This window comes from Artemia franciscana, chromosome 21 (genome assembly GCF_032884065.1).
Source record: "Artemia franciscana chromosome 21, ASM3288406v1, whole genome shotgun sequence".
Lineage (NCBI taxonomy): Eukaryota > Metazoa > Arthropoda > Branchiopoda > Anostraca > Artemiidae > Artemia > Artemia franciscana.
This window is the reverse complement of record NC_088883.1, coordinates 11196614-11222921: the sequence shown is the minus strand read 5'-3', so window position 1 is coordinate 11222921 and position 26308 is coordinate 11196614. Positions and strand designations below refer to the sequence as shown.

The following is a 26308-nucleotide window of genomic DNA, read 5'->3' as shown; positions in this document are numbered from 1 at the left end:
ATCAGACCGTTATTACGAAACTAATTTTGCCTTATTATTCCAGAAAAATTCCAAGAAACGCTAGTCGCTTCCTCTCTTACAAGTTACTTATAATCATTCATACAGCCTTTAATCTTTTTAGAGCCACAGGCATTTTGACCATCTTTTTAGGTGATACTAAGATAAAAAGCCAAGTCACATAAAACCTATCAAAAGTTTTATTTTCAAATAACTGACCATCAAATTGAAGACCAACAATTAATCAAAAAATGATAACAACGAAAGTCACAAACAAGGGAGGCAGGGGGGCAAATTTCTCAGTAATCATACCAATCTATTACCACTTCTATAATTTAACTCATGTGAGAACATGAGTCCTGGTTCATTGGCCCCCTCCTCCATCTCTGGATTTAAATTCTGACTACTCTCATAAAAACAACCAATAACATTTGACTGAAAGTTTATAGCAAAAGGAGCTCACAGTCGAACATTAGAACAGAGTAAAAATAGAACATGACGTAATTACAAATGTGTTTCGATTTCCAAAAAAATAAGAATGATTAATGTTAGGAAAATATATTCATTTTAGGACGATAATTTGTTATTTACAAAAATAATTAGTGAATTCAGAAAAATACATTTATGTATAGCTTTTATTCGAGAAAAAAGTTTTAAAATCAAATTTTTATAAACTAATAGAACAACAAGATAATCGCAGTTCAAGACGTTACAAAACAAAATTCTGAGATGAAAAGCGCAAAAAAAAACTTTTTCATAATGGCGAAATATTTGCTCATATTATTTTACTAATTCTTGATCATGAGCCAAATTGTAAATTCTAAGGATCACCATACACACTATTAGAAGAAACATTTTTTTTTCAGTCTCCCATTAAACTAGTCCTATCATAGCCGTATTGACATTGCGTCTTCTTCCTTTTAAGTTGTAGGTCAATTTTGTTCCCTAAAAAAATTTAGGATTTAGCTCAGTTACAAATAGAGCCAATACTTCGTTTACCAATACTTGAGGCATTAGTTTTGGTCTAAATGACTTTTTAGTTTCCTTTACGCATAATTTTAGACTATGTCAAGCTCTCATTTATACCAAGTTTTAAAAGAAAATCTCACATTTAAAAATAAGATAAATATATATACACTGGCCACATTTAATTGACTCCAGAAAACAAATTTTAGTTTTAGGACTATTCAGACAAATTAGGTAGAACCAAGGCCGAGTCCAGGGGTGGGGGGATTCCACCTCCCCCAATTTTTGTCCGTCTCGCAAAAAGTAACAAAAGTGCCTATAAACAAATTTTTGAAGCGTTTTGGAAGGTTTTTTGTGAGCCCCCACTACCCTCGAACATGAAGGGACATCAAGCAAAATTTTCAAATTGGAAGAATATGGAATTCCGAAGTTAAAACATCATTTTCTTCTTTTCCCAGAGTTACAGCAATAGAATATAAATAGGTCATTGGAAAGAAGGTAAAATTCTTACACTGAAAGTTTAAATGGTTCTTTAAATAGAATTTCTGGTACGTCAACACGCTCAAATTCTCGTCTGAGCAGTCAAAACCCCAACGGTATAATCAAAGAGAAATTATTTATCTTTGTGAACCTTAAGTGCCGGATATAAACATTAATACAATCAAACACTCAAGATATTTGTGCATTGAGACATCACTCATTTTTGAATCAAGAGTAATCATTGGTACATTCTATTCTAAAACATAAAAAATTATTCACACCAAGACCGTCCACATGACCAGAGTTGAAGAATCAAAATTTACAAATTGAGCCGAATCTGCCATGATAAAAATAACAAAAAATAAACGTGACATATTCCTCAATCATGCAGGTACACATAAATTTATTTGATTTGACTCCTAATTTCGTATTTTTTTTTCTTTTTAATAATAAAATAGATAAATAAAAAAAAATATGTTTTAGTTAATTTCAACCCGATTTTCAATCGATTTTTTTTTTTACATCACAGGGGATATCACGCACTGAATATACTACAGAAAAAACATGTTTTGTTTTAGTCATAAATATTAAATTTAAGAAAAGGTATCAAGCAGTAATTAAGTATTTCAGCTTTCTCTCCAAGTATTTTAGTCATCCTCAAAACAAAATCAAGTTCTTGGTCTTCATCTACAAGTATGTTATAGATTTGTTTAAGTAAATGACAATGAGGTTTTTGGAAACGAGATAAAAAACATTTGAACTATGAAAATAGATCTTGAAAATTTTCATTTTAGAGGCACCGTTGACTATTTTTGGTGTATTAGATTTAAATTTAATTTTTATTCTTATTTTGAACCTTTATGAGCTGTTCAAAATAATAATTATTCTTAATTTCAGGCCAAATCATACGTTTTCACTAATCTTGCCCAGCGTATTTTCTTTAACAAACATATATGTCTTCGTACATAAAAAAAAAATCTGCTATAATTTCTAGCCGTAAACAGAAAGACAGAAGCATACCTAAAACACTAGACATTGTGCTTTAGTCTCTCTTTTTTATCATGAGTGCACAGGTCCCAAATAAAAAATAAATTCGACAAAACTAGTGCCTTAATTAGGGTAACGGTTTCAACTTTTACAGCAAGCAATGGCAAAACTGTAGAACAAAGAATTTTCGTTAACTGGCGAATTCGTGCGCTATGTGAATGTTTACCCTTTCCCTGCTTACGGACGATAAAGGTTCTATGGAGACATGTTTTAACTATGGAATTTTGTAGGACTGTAGTTTTTAGGGAAGGGGGAGGGGGTCACAGGATTTGAGCCAGATTTAAGACAAGTGTTACCTTTTTCTGTTTCAACACAACTATTTTCATGTAATCTACCAATCTTTATAAGGGGGGAACGAGTGGAAGGTGAATCGTCAAGTTTCCACCGGGCCTAATTTAGGCTGTAAATTCGTTCCAAAAAATTTGACTTAACAATCACAAAATTTTTAAGTTTGCGAGAAATCAATGTTCTGGAAGTTGTGCATTCAGGAACTCGGAGTTGCTATTCCTTACCCAAAATTAGGTTTTAGATCCATCCCTGGAACTTTTCATTCACTCAGCAGACCATTTTTCTATGGTTTCCGAGCCTCCCTCCCTCTTCTACACTTTTACTTAACATGTATGAAACCCAGAAAATCAATGAGAATTGGTCATATCTTTTTGATAAAGCAACTTATGTAATAACTCATAAGATGCATTAATAATACCCCAGCTTAAAAGGGCCCGGGTATAATTCACATGAACCCCATAAAACATTCGATGTAGCGACTGCCCTCTTTGATGATAAATCACTTTAAATGATTCTGTCATGCTTTGATGTGGTCCACCCAAATGGCACTGCATATGCGTTTTGATAATATTAACAGGATAAAAAACAGTACTAATAAAAGCCCCAACCATTGCCCCACAAACAAAATCTGATATCAGATTTCCAATATGTGACTCTGTGTGTGGCAACAATGGTTTAATATGCTCGCGTAAATAGAAAAACATAACATTGCTGAAACCATTACGAACTAATATCGGTACAAGGCCTCTATAATATTCCTTAACGCCGTAAGGTTTTAATTCACTAAAAGCATGGAACGTGTTCTTAAACCGATTTTGATAATGTTGATCTTGCATTATCATCTGGACACGTTCAAATGGACAAAGTATGGCTTCCGTCCATCCAGCCAACATCGCCGAGACAGATTTATTTGTTTGATGAGGAACTTGTGGAAAATATTGTGTGATTAAATGTTGAAATTTATCATACATTCCAAACATTATGGATATTGAGACTGTCTTTTGGCACAGGGGTGGTAGAAGGCCGCGATAAAGGTTTCGATATCCTTCTGATTTCAACTGCTCAACTGCGTGCTTTGTGTGCATTCCATGGAGCATCTTGAATATGTAAAAGATAAAATTAACTGTAAAAATATTAAAACTTTGAACTGTATTGAATATTTATAACTAATATGTACAATAAATATAAATTTATTCATGTTTCCCTATAAGTATGAATTCCAGCGTCTGTCGACTTAGAGATTTTGCAGCTAATAATTATAACTATTAATTTGAGATTCTCTGTAAATAACCCTGGAGTCATGAAAATGGAAACTAAGCTATAAGAAAATATATGTACACATATTTACACTTGAGAGGTGACATCATTAAAAAAAGGAAAGAAATTTGCATGAATATTTTCATACCGTTAAGCTGTTTTAAAAAGCCTCAATAAGGACCACCTGTGACAGCCGATTGCCCTCTTCATGTGAGGGAGGCCAGGAAAAGAACCGGCAATGTATATATATATATATATATATATATATATATATATATATATATATATATATATATATATATATATATATATATATATATATATATATATATATACATACATGAAAATGAAACTCAGGAAATATCAGAGTGTAAAACATTGGTCTAGGAACTTAAAGGGCTTTTACATGTAAAATCCTCATATCATGCCAAAACATTACAAAATGTAAATGCAATAGACATAAATAAATAGGATATCCTATATTGTTCAATAATATCAGTTCTTTGAATTTTCTTTTTAGAATCTAAAAAAATGAGTAGTTTCTCAAGTACACGCTTTATGTAGCCAGGCAATACACAGGAATTTATTTCGAAGGGGCTGTTCAAACACGTTCAAAAATAATACGTTCATACGTTCAAAAATAAACAAAAATCAACAGTTGTAATAAAATTACAAGAAAAATGTAAGGTACTATAGGAAAAATTGTTAAACCACGAGATTTGGAGGGTCCAGAGGGCAGAAGGCCCCTTACTCACGTGTCTGTTCGAGTATATGAGAAACTATGTAATAATATAGTCCTTTTGATAACATAATGGTTGCAAAAGATTTTTATTATGACCGATCTATCCCCACACCCAAATAAGCTGCATCGCATAAATCTGAATATTTACAGCCCCTCCCCTCGATTTTCTACATTCTTTTTTGTAAATTTGCCACTTTTTGGTGCTTCAAACAAATTTGCATGACGAACTTCCAAATCGAAAATTTAGGTCGTGATACTTTTTTTGTATGCCAACGTTATTTTCGTGTTTTTTTATAATCTGCAAGTTTTAAGAGTAACTTTAAATGCTGAATCTGACGAAAGAATATGGTTAAGTTTACTGCTTGGATTTGTATATTCTGAAGTTCAAAATTATATTTGAAATAAATATTAAATTGTCAAAGCCAATATCTAGTTTTTCAAAAAACATGTATTTATTTTAGAAACAAAGCATTTTCAGTTTTTTACTGTTTTAAAAAGTAGAGTTAAGAGAAAGAATCAAACTTTAGCGTAAAGAGCAGGGCGTTGAGGAGGAAAATCCCCTTTCATATACGGAGTAATTTCTGTTCGTTTTAAGTTTTAATGTCGCTCCTTACTTTCAGTTAAAAAACTTACTTTTTTTATTTGATTTCTTTAAAGGAAGAGGGCGCTTTAAAACATCGACTAAATTTTCAAAATAAAAAATTATTATTTATATTATTTGTAATGATGATACAGACAGGTTTTGCTATAGACTGGTCAAAATAGATAAAGAAGTCTAATCAACATCAGAATTTTTTCCTTGAAATAAATATGGTTTCCAAATGGAATTTACATTTTTTTTCTCATTTACCAAAGAATACGGTTTTCTAATAGTATTTCTTCTTCTTGGTTAATTATCTAAAGAAGCTAATAATAGCATCTCTATCTTTATCAATGTAAAGTTCTATTAAGATTCATTGTCACAACTCCTTAGATTTCTTGACATGAGCATAATTTAAGAACTTTACGAAATGTTATGTAAACTTGGAACCAAATTTTGTCTGTAACATAGGTAGCGATAAGTAGATTCTAGCTCTATTAGGAATTTACCCTTACGGCAGTTTGTATAAGTTATGGAGAGGTCAATAGCAGAAACAAAATAGATTTTATTAATGAACAATCAATAGCTTTTGAAAATAAATAAAAATAGCTAGCTTTCCCAAGAAAGCCTTTTATACTTTATAAGAGCTTGAATTTTCGTCTCCGTTCCCAATTGTCATTTTTTAACACTTTGCTAATCATAATTGTCATGATTTTAGACACTGGTTCTGATACATTTATCAGTTTTTATGGCACTTGGTATTCACCAAGTGACATTTAGCGATCACAAATTCTGTCGGTCTGTCTGTCCCAGTTTTGCTAGTTTAGGCACTTCCAGATAAGCTAGGAGGATGAAATTTGGCAGGCATATCAAGGACCAGAGTAGATTAAACTAGAAATAGTCTCTTCCTCTATTCACACTTCCTGGCTGAAGGGCCAAGAAACGGAGATCAGCACCGCCGGTAGGGACTGTAAAGTCTAATGCCACATTTTTTACCTTTTTTTTTTAATTTTTAACCTACGAACGGGAGATCGGGTTTTTATTAAATTTGATATTTAGATTGATATAGTGTCTCAGAGCTCTTATTTTAAATCTCGACCGGATCCGGTGACATTGGGGGGGGGGAGGACCTAAAATCTTGGAAAACGCTTAGAGTGGAGGAATCGGGGTGAAACTAGATGGAAAAAATAAGCATAAGTCCTAGATATGTGATTGAAATAACCGAAACGGATCTGCTCTCTTTGCTCTCTTTGAGGGAGTTGGGATATATATATATATATATATATATATATATATATATATATATATCTATATATATATATATATATATATATATCTATATATATATATATATATATATATATATATATATATATATATATATATATATATAAAAGTGAGGTATTTTTAACTTACGAGTGGGTGATCGGATCTTAATGAGTTTTGATATTTAGAAGGACCTCGTGTCTCAAAGCTCTTATTTTAAATCCCGACCGGCATTAAGCCTCTGATTTTCCTTTTAAATCAATCTGTTGATACTTAGAATTTCGCAAGAGCTCATGCCATATGAGTTCTTGGCTCTCCTGACCTCGTCACAAGTGCCATATGAGCTCTTGTTATATTAAATAAAAAAAACTAGTTTTTTAACTGAAAGTAAGGAGCGACATTAAAACTTAAAACGAACAGAAATTACTCCGTATATGAAATGGATTGTCCCCTCCGCAATCCCTCGCTCTTTACGCTAAAGCTTTTAATTGTTTTAAAAAGTAGAATTGTGGCAAAGAGTCAAATTTTAGCGTAAAGAGCAAGGGATTGCGGAGGGGACAACCCATTTCATATACGGAGTAATTTCTGTTTGTTTTAAGTTTTAATGTCGCTCCTTACTTTCAGTTAAAAAAAACTAGTTTTTTATATATTTAATTTCTGAACGTTTTTGATTAATGCATGTTTAATTTTGGCTCTCCGCACATAAATTATTAAAATGAAATTTGTATATTAATTCTTTTTTTGGCTAAATGGCTTTCTCTTAGTTTTGACCAGACGATTTTGAGAAATAGGGGGTGGGGAAGGAGGCCTAGTTGCCCTCCAATTTCTCGGTTACTTAAAAATCCAACTAGAACTTTTAATTTTTAACGAACGTTTTTATTAGTAAAAAATATACGTAACTTAAGAATTAACTTACGTAACACATTTTTATATTCTTATATTTTTATTATGTATACGATGGGGTTTGTACCCTCGTCAATACCTCGCTATTTACACTAAATTGTAAGTTTTGTCCCAATTCTTTAAGAATGACCCCTGAATTAGAAAGGCCATAGAATAAATAGTTGAAATTACTAAAAATACTTTAGCATAAAGAGCGAGGTATTTATCTCCTCCTAAATACCTTGCTCTTTATGCTAAAGTATTTTTAGAACCCCCTTATATGCGTAATAATCTCTGTTCGTTTTACGTTTCAATGCTACTCCTTACTTTCAACTGAAAAAACATTTTTCTTTGTTTTTTTTTTTTATAGTAATGTTAGAAAATCCTGCGCCCTTTTCATTGAATTTTTCTTCCCCCATGACATATTCCTGGAAGGAAAGATCCTCCCACGTAGCCCCTTCCCCTCAACCCCACCCCCTGAAAACGTCTGTACACTTCCCAATAACCATTACTGAATGTAAACACTGGTCAAAGTTTGTAACTTGCAGCCCCTCCCCCAGGGATTATGAAGGAGTAAGTCATTCCTAAAGACATAGTTATTATGGTTTTCGACTATGCGGAACAAAATAGCTATCTCAAAATTTTGATCCGTTGACTTTGGGAAAAAAATGAGCGTAGGAGGGGGCCTAGGTGCCCTCCAATTTTTTTGGTCACTTAAAAAGGGCACTAGAACTTTTCATTTCCATTAGAATGAGCCCTCTTGCGACATTCTAGGACCACTTGGTCGATACAATGATCCCTGGAAAAAAAAACAAATAAACACGCACCCGTGATTTGTCTTCTGGCAAAAAATACGAAATTCCACATTTTTGTAGACAGGAGCTTAAAATTTTTGCTATAGGGTTCTCTGATACGCCGAATACGATGGTGTGATTCTATGACTTTTATGGGGTGTTTCCCCCTATTTTCCAAAATAAGTAAAATTTTCTCAGGCTCGTAACTTTTGATAACAAAGACTAAATTTGATGAAACTTATATATTTAGAATCAGCATGAAAATCTGATTCTTTTGATGTATCTTTTAGCATCTAAATTCCGTTTTTTAGAGTTTCGTTTACTATTGAGCCGGGTCGCTCCTTACTACAGTCCGTTACCACGAACTGTTTGATTAGGGTAATGTGAAGGTACTTGTTTCATTGTAAAAGTTTACACTTAATATAGCATGGCTTAACTACTCAGTACCGAAATTACACACATAGCATGACAGTCACTTTAAAGGATTAAATATAATGAATCCAAAGAAATCGTTTTCGTCAACAGGATACGAAGCACTTCACTGAGGATCCAGCCCCCTCCCAAATTTTTTCTGGTGCCCTCATTCCTTTTTTTTTGTTTTCACTTTTTTTTTAAATAAAATTATCAATTTGGACAATTATTGGCGCCCTTGTCATATTGGGCCACCCCAAGATTTTGCTCTAGATCTACCCCTGATGCACTTGAAAATATCTGCAAAATAATACTTAAGTAGAATACAATGAAATTTTTAATATCAGAGGCAATGCTATAGCGTTGCCTATAGTAAAGGCCATATGGCTCAAACATTTTTATTATTTATTATTATTATTATTTTTTCCCAGAGGCACTTCATATGCAAGGGGTCGTCACATAAACTTCATCTTATAACTTATGCACTGGGGGCATATATGGTCCTTATAAAAGGGATGGTCATATTAACAATAGAGAGGACTCATTTGTTTAGAAATTGAAAGTTCTAGTTCAGTTTTAAAGAGTCAAAAGAGAGAGAAGGGCAACTAGCCCCCCCCCCCACATGCCCTTCCCCCCCCCCCCCAAATCCATCTGATAAAGTTTGTGATGGAGCCATTTTGTTAAAAATGGTTCAAAAATCAGATAATAAAACTCCAGAGTCGACACAAAACCCCAGTGCCTGGGGGCAAGTTTTAGGTTATGCCGCGAGGGCATATAAGGTGTTATGTAAGGGACGTCACATAAACTTCAGAAGTGGCTCGTTTGATTGGAAATTGAAAGTTCTAGTTACATCTCTACGAGTCAAAAGGGATCGGAGGGTATCTACCCCCCCCCCACACACACACACCAAAACCCTCTTTCCTCAAATACATCCGATAAAAATCCGATAGTCCAACGATCAGATAAAAAAAACTTCGGTGTCAACATACCCCCCCCCCCCCTAGAACTCAGGAAAGGGTTGTAACTTATGCCCACGGGCATATACATTTTTTATGAAAGAAGCAGACGTAAAAACCTCAGGGGAGACTCAAATGATTGAAAACTGGAAGTTCTAATTCTCTTTTTAAGAATTAAGTGTTCCAATAGCAACCAGCCCCCTTCGCCAACCCCCTTTTCCCCAAATGCGTCCGATTAAATTTTTATATAGCCATTTTGTTCAAAATAGACCTAAGATCATATAACAAAGGCTCAAGGGATAACACAGCCCATCAAAACCTGGGGCAAATGTTGATAATTATGCCCCGTGGGCATGTAAGGTTTTTATGGAAGGGATGGAAATAAAAACTTAGGAGGGGGCCTCTCAAGGCCCCTTTTTTGCCAAATAAATCTGACCAGAATTTTTAGATAGTCATTTTGTCAAAATAGTTTAAAGATCTAATAATAAAACTCAGGGGTACAACAAAGAGCCTTGGGGAACTGTTGTAAAGCATACCCTGGGGGCAGATAAGGCTTTTTGTAATGGATGGTCGTATAAACATCAGAGGTGGCTCATTTGATTGAAGATTGAAATTTCTATTTACCTTTTTGAGAATCATCAAAAGTGACCGGTGGGTATAAACCCCCTCCTCCCACCCTAATCCCCCTTTTTTCCCCAAATGCATTCAATCAAAGTTTTGAAATGGCCATTTTGTTTGGAATAATCCAACGATCAGATGAACAAACTTCTGGGTCCACATACACCCCTCCCCCCAAAAAAACCTTGGGGAAGGGTTGTAACTTATGCCCCTCGGGCATACAAAGTTTTTAAAGAAAAGGTAGAGTAAAACCTTGGAAGGGGATCATTCAATTTGAAATAACAATTTCCAATGCCCTTTTTAAGAGTCAAGCAGGATTGGAGGGCACTAAGCCCCTCCCCTCCGCCCTTTTTTCCGTCAAACGCATCCAATCAAATTTTCGAGATGGCCATTATGTCCGAAACAGTTAAGAGGTGAAATAATTAAAATAATTAATCCTTGGGGGGTTGACAAAACCTCCAACTGCCCACAGGACAAGAGCTTTAAGTTATGCAGACTTTCCATTGTTCATATATAAGGTTTTTATCGAAGGGGTAATCGTAAAGACTGCGGAAAAGCCTCATTCGATTTGAAATTGAAAGTTCTAGCTCAATTTTTTAATTCAAGAGCAATCAGACGCTAGGCAACCCTCCTTGCCTTTTTCCTAAATGTTTTCGATCCAAAATTTTGAGTTAGCCATTATGTTAAAAACCATCCAAATGTCAAATAGCTTCGGTTACGGATTTGAACCCCCCCCAACCCCGGAGGAAAGGGCTAGTAAGTTATACTAGCAGCCCATTATTAACATATAAAGCTTCTATGGAAGGCCTGGTCGTATAAACTTCGGAGGAGTCTCATTCGATTGGAAATCGAAATTTATTGCGCCCATTTTAAAAATCGAAAATGATCTAAAAGTAACAAGACCTTCCCCCTCTTGTGCCACTCCCCCCCAAATGCATCTTATAAAAATTTTGAAATAGCCATTTTGCTCAAAATAGTCCTGAATTCAAATTGCTTTAATTTAGGGGTTGAGAAATCCTCCATAGTCCCCATGGAAAGGATTGTAGCTTATATAAGTTGACCATTATTAGAATATAAGTTTTTTGTGGTAGGGGTGGTTGTACTTACTTTGGAGGGGAATCATTTGATTGAAAATTGAAACTTTTAGCTCTCTTTATAAGAGACAAAAACAATCAATGGGCAACCAGCCCACGCCCCACTTTTCCAAAGGGTTCCCGATCAAAATTTTGAGGAAGCCGTTTTGTTCAAAATAGATCAAAGGCAAAATAAATGTTTCCAGGTTTGAGCCTCCCCCCAGACCTGGAGAAATGGCTCTGAGTTATGGAACTTAATTATCGTTACTTTGATACCTTGTTTACCTTGATATCTTTTTTGCTTAGACTCTTTCTTTACTTTGATACTAGTTTTGATACTTTGATGAAAGTTTGATATTGAAAAAAAAATTGAAACAATATTTTTTCTAAAAACTAATTTCAAAGTTTTTCAAAGAAAATTAAAGGCCATATTAAACTTTAGATTAGCAGATACAAATAACTGTCAAAACTTAAACTAGAAACGACAGGAAATTACCATTAAAGAATAAATGAAACCCAAAACGAACAGAAATTAAATAAACAATCATAGCATAAAAACATACAACAAGTACTAATATAAATGAATAAATTACAAGAAATTACAATAAAAAATAAATGAAACACTACACGAACAGAAATTAAATAAACAATCAGAGCAAACATACAATAGGGACTAATATAAATGAATAACTAAATCTTAAAACGAGTGAAACTTAAATTGAATATACAAATCAGGCTTGAAACAGGCGAAAATCACTATAACAAGGGTTTGGGTTTTGACTCCTTTTCTCACTGTAAAAGTCTAAAACCTACTGCGTCATTGGCGCTTTACTGAAAACTAAATGTACCTTGCACAGAGTTGGAAAGTACAAATAAAATCAAATTAAAAATATACCGGTATAATGATATCAATTATTGAAAGATAATCACTTCAATATTTTCTTTCGCTGTAATTTTTATTTTCATTTTCAATGCTGCAATAACTGGAAAAGAAAATATTTGTAATATAATTCGTTTTCATGAAGCGGCAATGACGGAGTAGGCTTTAGACTTTTACAGCTAACGATGGGAACAGTATCTAAGCTCTTGTTTGTAGTAAATCTACGTTTGTCTTGAATAGTCATGGAAAGAATTAGTATAATTAAACTGAATATTTGATATATAATGATACTAATTACTGAAAGCTCATCTTCAAAATTTAATTTTACTCTAATTTTTATGTTTATTCTCAATGTTGGAATAAGTACAAAAGAAAGTATTTGTAATATAATTCGTTTTCAGTTTCAGCATTATTCATTATATATAGTTCGTTTAATACAAATCATGTATACATTTAAAATCTATTTTCCCCAACAAATACATTTTACAGAATTTTATCAAGTTTCAACAGGTTTGTGATTAATTGATTTTCAAGTTATGTTATTTGAATATTATTTTAGCACTATTTTGCACATATTTTCAACTTCATCATATCATGGGGATGAAAAACATTCTTTTTTTGAATTTGCTATGCTGAACCTTCAGCAGAAGATCATACTCATATTATTAGAAACTCACATTCTCCAGTATACGAACATAATTCTTAATAAACTATAAAAACGCGGAATATCATCGAGTTCAAATTTAAAGGAAATATCTACTATTAAATTAGACTACCCCATAAATTAGCCACGTGTATTCTAAGTGCACTCTTTGCATTAAATAGGTTCTAACAATTATAATTATGTGTTGAAGAAAGTTACCCCTCCCCCTCTTTAATTTTGTTCTTAAAATGACCCTTGAATATTTATGTAGGTCTTTATGGTAATATTACTCTGCTGAATATATTGTTATAGCTTGTTGAATATATCGTTAAAAATAGGAGTTTACCTGTCTAAACATAACCTTATTGATTGGAAAGGTGGTAGTAATATTGATGAAGGCTGCCCCCCATCCGCAAACAAATTCTCGAATCTCGAAATCATTTGGTCCTGGATGTATTACTGCTTTTGCTCTATGAACAGACTTTTCTAAAAATCGCCTTGGACCATCAATATCTTTTCTTGTATCCATGGTTTTTCAGTTTCTTCATTTCCCTGAAAGAATTCAGATTAACTGAAAAAATTACTGAAAGTCTTTTGTTGAAGAACTTCATCTCTGCCTGGAGACAAATTGAAAATATTGCACAATTCCTGTTGAGAAATGCGAGGAGATAAACTTCGTTGCTATAATATATCCTCATGAACTTCTACTAGGCGAAGAAGGTCAGAAAGGCTATGAGGCGCAAAATTTTCCTTCCACTTCTTTGAGGGAGACAAGGAGGGCAAAAACCTTGAATTTCGCCTTCAAAGATGATATTTAAGAGACAGAACTAACTCATTCGTTTTATGTGACCGAGCCAACGAAATTGCTGGAGTTGGATCTTGGTGAGGATTGTTGACTTGATTTTAAGGCGCTCAAGGATTTCGACGCTTGAGATTCGATCAAGATAGATAATAACAGCGATGCAGTAGCGACATTTAGTTTCAAACGCTGCAAGTCAACGCTGGTCATCTAACATCAACATCCATGTTTCACATGGGCATATTGTGATGGGGGTAATCAAAATGTTAAAAAGTAGTGTTGAGTCGTAAAGACAAATCCTTGCTTCGCCATACAGGCACAAGGGCTTTGAAACTGGAACTCGCGAAAGCAAAGTTCCATATTTAATTTTACAAGACAGTTAATTCTATCTTTGCTCTTAGCTATTCAACAATTAATTTCTTAGTCTCCCCTTTCCTCCTGCTCCTGGATCTCTATTTCTTTGCTATCTTCCTTTTTCTTTATGCAACCTTCTCCCATTTCTCCCTGCTGATTTTTGATTTAACTGGATGGGATAGGCATTTTCCGTATTTCTAACTCTAAGACCCAGCATTGATGTGAGGATGGAAATTTCATACCAGGATCATAACCACTGTTGTCAATTGGTGAAGGGGCCTCCTATATTAGTTTTGCAACTTACTAAAAATACAGAGGCTGGATATTGTTTATACACTGTCACTAAAAAGTAGCACTAAAAGCAGAAATATGCTTTAGAACCTTTTTTTGTGGATTGGGTACTTTTTGTGCAAAAACATGAAACTATACAGCAGTTGCAAAATGACAAATCTTAAGATACACCTGTCCTGCACACAAACAATGCCTAAGTTTTGCCATAAGATTAAATAAATTTACCACAAATAGAGGTGAAACTTCTTAAAAATCGAGGGGGGGGGGGGGGCAAAATTCAGCCCACTTTCCCAAATCAATTGAAAATCAAAGTGAAAACTGAAAAATGAGACATATAGTATTAAAAGGTAAAGATATACTAAAGAAAACTGGGCCGTTTCTGTGGATGCTTGAATTATGTATGCTTATCTTAGTTTTGATAAGATCTTTGAAGAAAATAAATTTTAGTTGGGGGGGGGGGGCAAACTGGGTCTGAAAGGGGCAGTCACCCCCTGTCCTATAGCAAATTATGCCCCTGCCTGTAAATGGTAAAGCATGTTATAAATTTGATTTGCACAGACAGCCACCTAAAATTCCTTTAAGGGTAAACACCAGGTCTACTTTTCATTAGATCCACATAAATTTTCTAGCAAAATTAAGTGAATACCTTTGTGTCAGACTGTGATGCTTGTAACACTGTATACTTATAAGATATTTTGAGAAGCACTGCAAATTTCCAGCCACAAAACATATTAGCAGATTAAAATTTTTTTTTAATTTTTCAAGAAGTAGTAAAGAAAAAGTGAATAAATCCTAGTTTAAGATATGAGCATAAATATAAAAAAAAATTGGTTTCTTAACTATGGCAAGGTAAGCTAGTATTTACGCATGAGCTTCAAAGAAAGGCTTATAGGTACACAAACCCTACAAAAGGTTAGTCCAAATCACCACATAGTGTATGCTTTGGTTTAAATTGTGCAAACCTTCCTAGAGACAACATTTGGAGCAATCTCTGGCTGAACTATTTATCAATCCTCCCTCTTCTGCAAGTTCATCAAAAATAAAGTCTCCCAGAGAACTAACCAAGCTCTAACATAATTTCTTATGCAAAGTTCTTGCAATGAATGCACGCACACATGGGAACCAACTTATGAATGAATTTGGACTTTGTGCACATACAATAACTAATTGGCCAAAATTAAAGTTCACTTTTGTTTTATTTTAAATAAAAATAAATAGCAAAACTATGTCTTGAGCAGAATAAAGGGAAAACCAACAAAAACTATAATGAACAATGAACTGAAAGTTAAAAGAAACACATATTAGGTTTGATAAAAAATGAAACAAATAAACTTACAATGAGCCTAATATTTGACTCAAAGTCAAAACAAAAAGAAAATATCAGACGTATGAATGCAGCAGTTGTACCCCTTATACCTCAATTATATTAAAAAAGGCAGATATTAAAGTTAAAAGACACATACAATAGACTTAATAAAAAATGAAACCAATGAAAAGCTTAAAATGAATAAAAACGAAGCTGATGTTTAATTTTAACTCAAAACAAACACAAATTATATATGAACAGGGAAGTTATCCCCTTTGTACTACAATTACAGAACATGTGTAATTTGGGATTTACTGAAAGCAATATATATTTTAAGCGACTTATCTTTTATCATTATAACATTGAGAAATAAAAAGATTAACAAAAGCTCTCAAAATTAATATGATTATATGTTATGTCATGTTCTGTGGATGAAGGATGACAGATTGCCAAAGATTGTCCTTTTTGGCCAACCGCCTGGGGCTACACAGAAAGCAGGTCGTCCTTGTCTGGGTTGGGAGGATGTCATAAATAAAGATTTAAGGAAAAAGGAAATTCCTGGGAGGGTGTAAAGAGGGAGGCCTTGAACACATTAGGTTGGAGGAGGAGCGTGCGCAGCTGTGTTGGCCTCAGGCGGCTTGGTGCTGCAGTGAGTTATTAGTAGTTAGTAGTAGTTATGATATTAATCTAATTCCATTCAGCTGATATACACTAAAGTTCTGTTTTGTTTTGCTGGAAGTGATGCTCTTTTTCAAGGGGTTTCAGGCTCATTTTTAAAAATTCAAGCAAATTTGCTTCAAAATAACATTACTAATAAGATTATTCAAAATAAGATTTAACATTCCTGAATCAGCCAAAAATGGCAATTTTTTCTCATTACAATTTTTTTTGAAATATATTTTTAAACCATTGGTTAATATGGGCTGTTATATGCTTTATGTATTTAAAGGGTGCTCAAAAAAGAATTTGCTCCAGAAGAGATTATTATTCAATTCAATTCAATTTATTTATAACCCATCTACAAAAAGAGGGCGGAACGCCCTTAAGATGGAGTAATAAGAGAAAAAAAGGTACAAATAAATACAAATCAATACAATCAAACAATGAAATAAGTAATGCTGACCATGGGTGAGACACTATCGACATAGAAGAACGAAAATCATGAAGCCTTTTATCAATAATAGATGTAGGAGAAACTAGGCGGAATTTGTTCACTAAGTAACTATTTCTAGTCCAAGGAGGGTAACTGAGAAGGAATTTAGCATAACGAAAATATACTCTACGAACAGATAGTTTCTGAGGTTCACTAAAAAACTGCCAAACTGGACAAAGAGAAAGGAGATGAGGTACAACTAGGCTATTATAAATTTTCGCAAGATTTAATTTATCAATATGTTTAATATTAGATGCAATTGAAGCATAAGCAATTCTCAGTTTTTTCTTCAAAAGTTCGAGGGATAAATTCACAGTTTCTTTCATATTTTTTCCAATAGGCATTCCAAGGTAAACTAATTTTGAGAAAGGGGGACATGAACATTAGCTAAAGATAAAAAAATAGGGCCATTTGTCTCTTTAAAATTGAAAGCTACAACAGCAGTTTTATCAACATTGAAAGAAAGCCCAATATTTTTATATTCATTATAAAGCTGATTAAACACGTTTTTACATCCACTAAAAGTACGGCTTAGATTCAAAACGTCATCTGCAAAAGTTATTAAAGACAAGTTAAATCCACGGTGAATACAACTAAAATTAACAGAATTTTGGGCATTTAAAACAGAGTTATTAAATAAAGAAGGTGAGGTAAGGCCACCTTGACGGACTCCTTTCAAAATATTAAAAAGGGAAGATCCCCCCTTTAACTTCGCCTTAAGGTGATGGTACATATACAGAAGGCACTTCACTATACAAAAATTTACCCCTCTTTTATACGCTTCAAATAAAACTTGGGAAAAAATACAAGAGTCGAAAGCACGAGCAACATCTAAAGCACAAAGGATAATATGGGATCTACTTCTTTCTGCATCAGCAAGAACATTCATTAAAGCAAAAAGGGCATGCTCCCGGCTAATACCTTTTTGGTAACCAAACTGGTGGGGTGGGACATAACATTTAGAAACAATTTCATCCAAAATAACTGACTCAAACAATTTAAAAATAGTACAAGAAACTGTTATAGGTCAGAACAAATCACACGAAGTAAAATCCTTTTTGCCTTTTTTCGGGATAGTGGTTATTTGACCAACAGTAAATTGATAAGGAACAACTCCATTTTCAATAGACATTTGAAAAAGTAGAGATAAATGATTAAAAAGAAGAGCACTTGCATAATCAAAATGTCTGGCAGTAATTCCATCAACTCCCGCAGAATTTCTTTTCTTTAGTTTTTGACAATAAAACGATACATCACTTGGCTTAATAATAAATGTTGAGGGTTCGTGTTTCTTCAGACAAGCACTTAATTCTTTTTCAAATTTTGACTCAAGAGCAGGATCGGGAGAAGAAAACTCATGCTTATAATAATTTATCCACTCAGGTTCAGGAATATTATTTGCACTAATGTGTTCACAAGGGCGTTCACATTTTTTCCAGAGCTTCGAAGGGTTCTCTGCAATTTTATGAGCGTTTTTCTCAATAAGATCAACCTTATGTTTTCTTAACACTTTAGCAAAAAAACGTTTAGAACGTAGCCGCAGACCATTTATAGTCCCAGACTTAGACCTGCCGCAATCCCTCCAAATATTCAGCCAAATTTTAGAAGACTTGCACGCAGAAATAAGGGAAGGGTTTTTTGACCAACCCTGAACTTGAGAGCCTTTCCTAATACGCTTGCACGGGACAGCTGAAGCTTCAGCACACTTTAATGCATGGTTAATTTCAGCTAGATAGGTGGTAAGTCCGATGGCTATTTCTTTTTCACTAAGGCCAGAGCGTGTGCACAACAAATGAAAGGGCACCTTTATTTTATTTAATATTCTGTCACATTCAAAACGAAACATCTCGCGGTTAACTTCTTTCCAGTCTTTTATATAAAACCACTTTTTATCTGGCTGTTTAGGGGCATGAAATGAAGCATTTATTTTCAACTTTATTGGAAGGTGATCCGAATAAAAGCCATCACAAATTACCTCAACAGTTTCACAGGGGAAAGATGCAATAAAATGATCAAGGTTAGAAGTCACTGACAGGACACCAATTAACGTGAAAGTTTCTGTTTTGTCAGCAACTGAGTAGGAAGGGGGGAGGGAATTCAGAAGGAGTTGGGTTCTTGGCGATGAACTGTCTGTTAAGTCACAATTAAAGTCTCCTGCAATCAAAACTCAAGCATTTGGATGCTTTGAAACTCCCTTCACAAAATGCTAATAAAGAGTATATAAAAGGCAACATGTGATGTAATCACTTTCTTCCAGGCTAAATTATATGAAAAAGTATAAATTTACCCAGAGCCCCTTAGTAAATATGCAATTTTCAACATAATTTAGTTAAGATGAATCACTTGATGCCTTTTTTATGCTTTTTAGTATTTCAACATTTACTTCTGGGGGAATTACATTTTGAGCCCTTAAAGGGCTCAAAACAGCTCATAGTAACCAAAGGTATTGAAAATATTTTTCTAAAGAAAGAGAGAGAGAGAGAGAGAGAGAAAAAAAAATACCATTTGTATCTAGGCTAATACAGGAATGGTAATTAGCCTTAGTTTTAATTGTAAAATGTTATTATGAAAACCAATTTGCAAAATTTTTTACAAAGAGCCAGAAACCCCAGTAGAATTTCTTTATATTTTTCTTATGTGAAAGAGCTGTCCTATGCTTACACGAAAAAAAACATTACAATATAAGCCTAGGATTCTAGCCATACATAAGAAAACATGTTAAGAAAACAATTCTTACTTCATAATATGCAAAATACTCCTATTGAACACATTTTGTAGGGGAAAAACCTTTATCTTCATTTCCTTCACTGTTTTACAATTTTTTTAAACAAAATCCTGACAAAAACATGGTTACAACTATATTTTCCCATTTTTAAATGCTCTGCATACGTAATTAAACAGCATAAGTGCCCTCTAATTGCTTCTCAGAAAAACATATCTATAGACACATGGTGATAAATTAGGTTAAGTTAGGTCAGATGACATTTGGGTGTTTGTTCATAAACAATTTTCAAGACTTTGAGGACATAAATATTTAGAAATTGGATAGAAAAACTGGAAATACAAGGAAACAACATTATTATAAGGTAAATTTATCATAGTTTATATAGGCCTATTTTACTTATCAATAAGGTGAACACACCACTTGATGCCTTTTTTTTGGTCTTTATGAATATAATAATTGCTTCTATTGCAAGTTCAAATTTAAGCACTTTTTGAGCTCTTAAATGACCAAAATTTGAACATACCGCTTGATGCCTTTTTTTATGTTCTTTACAAATATAATAATCACTTCTATCATAAATTCAAATTTAAGCACTTTTTGAGCTCTTAAAAATGACAAATTTTCAATTAAAGTATGAGTTATCTGTTATTTCCAACAAAATAATACTATGTTTTCTCAGTGCCAAAATTATTTATAGTCAGGTTTGGTCAAAATGTGCTTAAATTTGTATTAGCAATAGAAGCAATTATTAGATTTGTCAAGAGCATAAAAAAGGGGTAGCCTAATTGTTTAGTTTCATCACAAGCTGTCTAAACTTGAAACTATGCTGCAAAGCAGTATAGTTTCCATACTATAGCACTTAGAAATGCTAATTCTAGAAATGTATCCATTTCTGGTTGACCCTTCTCCTCCATGGGGCAAACTAAATATGCATAAAGTGGGTTTGCTTACAGGTAACATTACCTATAAAGCCAAGTGTATTAGTCCATGAGGCCTGCAGGCAGCAGGGTGAGGTCTGTTTTCAACATTTATTTAATAAAACATAGAATACAGACCATAACCCACTGCCCACAGGGCTCATGTACTAGTATGCTTTACTCTATAGGTAATGTTACCTGTAAGCAAACTTGGACATTTGTTTTGTTCAGAAATGGCTAGTTAGTTTAAACTTGAAAGTGAAAGTAAACAATCTTGGATATTAACATTCATGGATCTGTGAGTTTTTTAATTATTTTTTGACTTCCTACCATAAAGAAATTGGTAAAATTATAGCAGTTCATATTACTGGCTTATCAATAAAGTGAATACATCACTTGATGCCTTTTTTATGCTCTTTATGAATATAATAATTGCTTCTACCTTAAATTCAAATTTAAGCACTTTTTGACCCAACCCAACCTAACCTTATTATAAATAATTTTAGCACTGAGAAAATGTAGCATTATTTTTTTGAAAACAATGAAAAAGATGGTGCTGAGAAAGCATAGTATAATTTCGTGGAAAAGGAGTGATAAATCATACTTTAATTGACAATTCATCATTTTTAAGAACTCAAAAAGTGCTTAAACTTGAATTTGTGGTAGAAGCAATTATTATATTTTTAAAGAGTTAAAAAAGGCATCAAGTGGTATGTCTACTTTATTGGTAAGTCAGCTATATGAACTGCTATAATTTTGAACTGTTATAATTTTTTGAAAATTTGTCATTTCTAAGAGCTCAAAAAGTGCTTAAATTTGACTTTAAGGTAGAAGCAATAATTGTATTCATAAGAGCATAAAAGAGGCATCAAGTGGTATGTTTACTTTATTGGTAAGTCAGTTATATCAACTGCTACAATTTTACCCTAGAAATTACCAGTGATAACTGGAGTTAGTATTTTATTTTTTATTTTTTTGTGTTTGTGCTGTTGCATTGGTGATTTCTCTTTTCATGATATAATTTCATTCATATTGTAAAACCCCAACTTTTCCCTTGGCTTCAAAACCCTGTCCACTTTATGCATTTTTAGTTTGCCCCATGGAGGAGGAGAGTCAACCAGAAAATGGATGCTCTTCTAGAAATCGCATTTCTAAGTGCTATAGTAGGGAAACTATGCTGCTTTGCAGCATAGTTTCCACTTTGGACAGCTTGTGATGAAACTAAACAATTACCAAAAAAGGCATCAAGTGGTAGGTCCACATTATTTTTAAGTCAATTATATGAACTGTGATACATTTACTGAAAATAAAGTAAATGGAGGAATATATAGAGAATAAAAAATGTGCTAACTAGGATTATTTTGCATATTATTAAGTAAGAATTGTTTTCTTAACATGTTTCCTTGTGCATGGATAGAATCCTAGGCTTATTTTATTAGCAAAATTTGAACATACACATTCATGTTTCTTAAATGAGCCTTGGCTGTCTCTGACTTAACCTAGCCTATTTTAAGACCTAAGGATAGACCTATCCAGCTACAGTTCAGAAAACAATTCCGGGATAATTACTCAAAATATGATGCTAGCTTTCTAGCGGTAGAAAATCATCTCACCAGTAAAAGTTAAAGATATTAAATATAAATCGCTACGAGAAAGAGAGATAGAAAAAATATTTTCATTTGGATTCTTCTGTTTCTTCCCTCATAAAAAATCCAAATCTGCTAAATTTTTGGCAGAAAAATTAAATTGAAATCATGTGACCTTATGGAATAAATTAAGATACGATTAGATCATAACTTTTTTGAAACTTTGGCGTATCGATCACGGTAAACAGAAAGAAATTTTACTTTACCTAAGGTTATTTTAACAAAGTTCTACTGTGCCAATCAAAAGTCGTAGACAGGTTAACCACCAACACAGGCTTAGGGTTGTTCATTGGGTTGCATTTTGGCAACTACTTGCTTTAACATTTAATCAGAATTATATAGGAGGCAAACACAGTTAAAAAGAGAGTTATTTGTTGTACCAGCATCTCTGGTACTATTGCAGTGGTTGCCCTCCACAGAAGTAAAGATTATAAAGTTCTGAAAACTGCTCTAATTGCTATATAATCACTTATATTAGCCTATTCCTAAAAGCAAATAACTTTACTTCACCACAGTTCTCCCCCTCATGTACAAATATACAGTCAAAATTATATATTCATCTTGGCCCATAGGCTATATTTGCACATTAAGGGGTAGGGGGCAAGCATAGCATTTCTGCATGCCTAATGTGTTAGGTGCAATTATTCTGCATGTTATATAGCAAGAATTGTTTTCTGTCTTCACACTTTCCAATACTTTACCCCCCCCCCCTAATGTGCAAATATAAGTCTATAGCCCAAATTGGTAAATATATGACTGCCTGTGCAAAAACTGGTTGTGCAAGGTGTTAATGAATAAAAAACTAGAGCAGTAGGGCATAGATTACACAAGTATTAAATATCCTTTTGGTCAGTTTGTTATGATATACAGAGCCTCTAAAGGCACTATTGATTTTTGTCTTCCTTGTTGTGAGCAGTAATAAAATTGACATGTAAGAGTTCATTTCAGAGGGAGCAAAGGGCTACCAGTAGTCAGAAATTTACCAGTAATTAAGTATATTACTGTGCTACTAAAAAATAAAATATAAGCTCAATTAACCAAATTGAAGTGGTCTAATCTTTCTAACAATTGAAACAGATACAAAACAGCATAAGGACTATAAACATTTCTTATATTTTGATCTGTCTTGATTTCTTTCCCCTTTCAGTTGGAAAACCATCAGTATCCACCTTGACATTGTAATTGATAGCTATATGTTCAAGACCAATCAAACTGTCCTCTCCTGTCTGATTTCAGAGGTATGTTTAAGCTACTTTATTGTTTTAAATAAATGCTCTACAGATGTTTTGGTAACAGAGAGAATACAATCAAAAGTGAATGCAGTTGTTACATGCACCAAGAGTTTCAAAAACTGTATCAGCTTGATGAGATTTGCATATAAACCTATATTTGGCTTGCCAGACACATAGCTCAGCAAGGTGGTTGGTCTCAGAGAAACAGAACTGCTTGTATTTTTTGCAGCTTTATCACGACCTTAGCTAATACAGTATCAACAATAAAACAAGGGAACAGAAGCTGGATTTCAAATGTTGAAGCTCAGAAATCTCAGATCAAGTTCTTGATATAGGTATACCAGATATGGGGAAAAGACAAGGTCTTTGTAAAAAAGTGAATCATCTGAAGAAGATGATCACAAATGTTTGTGTCTTGGTATTGAGGTGGGTGTCCCAATACTTCTAGATGTCTGGACTGCTATTACACAAACCAGACATGCTACTATGTGCATCAAAGCCAATTCCAACTAACTTGTTCATGTCTAATTCAAACTGCAAGTAGAGTCTAAAGTTCTGTTTTGCAAGACCTGTACCAATTAAGTCATTTGCAGTATTGAAATGTATTTTTTTTATTCTATTTGATTATCATCATAGAAATTGACATTAAGAACAAGATTTCTTTTGAAGCAATGTTACTTGTCTCATCAGCCAATATCAAATAACACTTTGCAATTTTTACTTTATTCAAAATTGCATCCCAAATGACAATGCCTATACCACTGATGATATCATTTTGCACTAGAGGAGATGCTCTAGTGCAAATTTTTGGGCTTTTTGTGGATGATTTTAAATGCTCCCATAATTTTTTGGTTCCATAATCCACCATCAATTGCAACAACCCTCTGAATACCCCTTCATTTTCAACACTATATTAGGTAATTGCTTTTTTCATGAAGATCTCACTGGTATATTCCATGAAAACCATAAAACAGAATAGCCTGGACAATTGGTGTTTAAGTTTTTTTGTTTTTAATTTTTTCCTCATGATCTTCAAAATTCAATTGCTGGTCAAATGGAATAATTTTTCCTTCTTGTATTTTGATGAACATCATAGATTTTTGCACTGCAGTAACATGACACTGTCTTTCACCATGATAATTAAAGTCAGCAACAGCATCTTTAAGGTCAGCATATGACTTCAAAACTAAGCTTCCAAGTGTCTGATGTGAAGCCTTTACTGGTCTGAGATCTGGCAAATTGGAAGCAGTGTTTTGCACCATAGAATACAATTTTTTTGAAGGGTTGAACACCAACAAGGATTACTTTTGATAGATAGATGGATACATGTTTATTTACAACAGGAATTAAACCATATAAACAATTAGCACAAATGCCTAATGGCATACTTAAGCACATGGTATATCACCAAAAAATAAAAAAACATAAACAAAAGAAAAAAAAAACTGTTGTTACTTCAGCTTAAACTAATGTGTACTTCTTATGGAAATCAAACTTCAACACTCACAATGGAAAATATTATGGGAGACCATCAACATGATTTCTTAATAACTTCAGAAATTAGTTGTGGCAAATATTAGAAATGGCAATAAAATGATGTTGATGAACAGAGAAGAAACCAGAAAAGATGGCTAACTGAGGATCTATTATTAATATTAAAAACTAATCTAAGGGCTTTATTTTGTAGAATTTGAAGAGGTTTAAACGTTGAAGGAAAAGTTGATGCCCAAACAGAAACACAATAATAAAGATATGGATTAAGAAAAGAAAAATATATTATCTTTAAAATATCCCTTGGGAAAAATTGGCGTAAACGAGAAAGAATGCCAATATTTTGCGAGATTTTTAGGGTTATTGTTTTTACATGTTTGTGGAAAGACAGATTTTCGTCCAAAATAATTCCTAGATATTTAAATTGATCAACACGTTTTAGTACCCTATCATTTAGATAAAGAGAAAACTGTTCTGTTTTCTGAGAACCAGATTGAGAAAACAGCATATATTGACATTTTTTCTCATTTTACAAAAGTAAATTTCTGGCATACCAATCCCCTACAGATAAAAGTGTGCTATTAAGATTATGAAAAAGTATGGATAAATTAGCATGGGATGCAAAAATAACAACATCATCTGCAAACATTACAATTTTACAAAGTGGTAATATCGCAGGCAAATCATTTATAAATAGAAGGAATAAGGTTGGTCCAAGGACAGACCCCTGAGAAAAAGACACCCCACAACTTGTCAAAAAACTGTCCAAACAGATACCATTAGTTCTATCATGACATTCAAGTTTTCTACCCATAAGATAAGTTTTTAAAAAATTTAAGGATTTTGAAGCAACACCATATTTTTGGAGTTTCATTAACAACAGACAATGGTTGACTGTGTCAAAGGGCTTGGCGACATCAAGAAATACCGCCAACGCATACTGATCACTGTCCATTGCATCATTTATCTCAAGCAGAAGTTGATTAATCGCCAAATCTGTTGATTTTCCTTTAATGAAACCAAACTGAGAAGGATGAAAAATATTTCTTACAATTAAATAGTTATGGAGCTGATGGTGTGCTATCTTTTTCAAAAGTTTACTAAACACTGATAAAAGTGATATACCTCTATAATTTGAAGGATCACTAGTAATTCCACCTTTATGTAGTGCAATAACATTAGCTTTCTTCAACAAATCAGGAAAAACTCCCTGTACAAATGAAAAATTATATATGGTGTGCAAGTAATGGGGCAACATCAGTAGCTACCTGCTTTACTGTTCAAGTAGAAAAACCAAATTCATCAGATGAAGAACTATTTTTAAGCTTCATGATAATTTTTCACACGATGGGGCATCGTTTCAGAAAAATCAAAAGGGTTTTCTGTTTGATGATCATTATCAAAAGAAATGGTAGGGTCATTTAACAATGGAGAAAAAAAATCTAATGTAGGCTTTTTTCCTACTGAACTAAAATAATCTCGCAAAATATTCAATTTTTTTTTACAGTCAATTA

General features: G+C 33.3%; 2 protein-coding genes across 5 annotated transcripts in view; one reads left to right on the top strand and one right to left on the bottom strand.

Moving 5' to 3' along the window:
• Positions 1-181: 181 nt before the first annotated feature.
• LOC136040757 (mitochondrial nicotinamide adenine dinucleotide transporter SLC25A51-like) lies at positions 182-22151 on the bottom strand. 2 transcript variants are annotated; one of them, XM_065725076.1, is made up of 3 exons: positions 22039-22151; positions 13227-13432; positions 182-3875 (listed from the first exon to the last, which is right to left on the bottom strand). In XM_065725076.1, exons 2-3 carry the CDS (start codon positions 13407-13409, stop codon positions 3126-3128), a joined length of 933 nt encoding a protein of 310 aa, XP_065581148.1. In that variant the 5' UTR covers positions 13410-13432; positions 22039-22151; the 3' UTR covers positions 182-3125. The 2 variants fall into 2 exon arrangements, with proteins under 2 accessions (XP_065581148.1, XP_065581149.1); XM_065725077.1 differs by having other exon boundaries at positions 21995-22106.
• Positions 22152-22158: 7 nt separating this feature from the next.
• LOC136040756 (neurotactin-like) overlaps positions 22159-26308 on the top strand; it is a 126187-nt gene continuing 122037 nt past the window's right edge. For 2 of the 3 annotated variants that reach the window (XM_065725073.1, XM_065725074.1), the window contains exons 1-2: positions 22161-22251; positions 23219-23309. The gene's annotated coding sequence lies outside the window, so the exon portion shown is untranslated. Of the gene's footprint in view, positions 22252-23218; positions 23310-26308 lie in introns of all 3 variants that reach the window. The other variant, XM_065725075.1, reaches the window with a different exon arrangement.

What these genes read in the sequence shown, in the direction of transcription:
- LOC136040757 (XM_065725076.1), bottom strand. Translation starts at nt 13,409, where the DNA reads ATGGATACAAGAAAAGATATTGATGGTCCAAGGCGATTTTTAGAAAAG. An exon ending in ATAAGGTTATGTTTAGACAG is followed by an intron (nt 3,876 to 13,226) that starts GTAAACTCCTAT and finishes TACATATTCAAG; the next exon opens with ATGCTCCATGGAATGCACAC.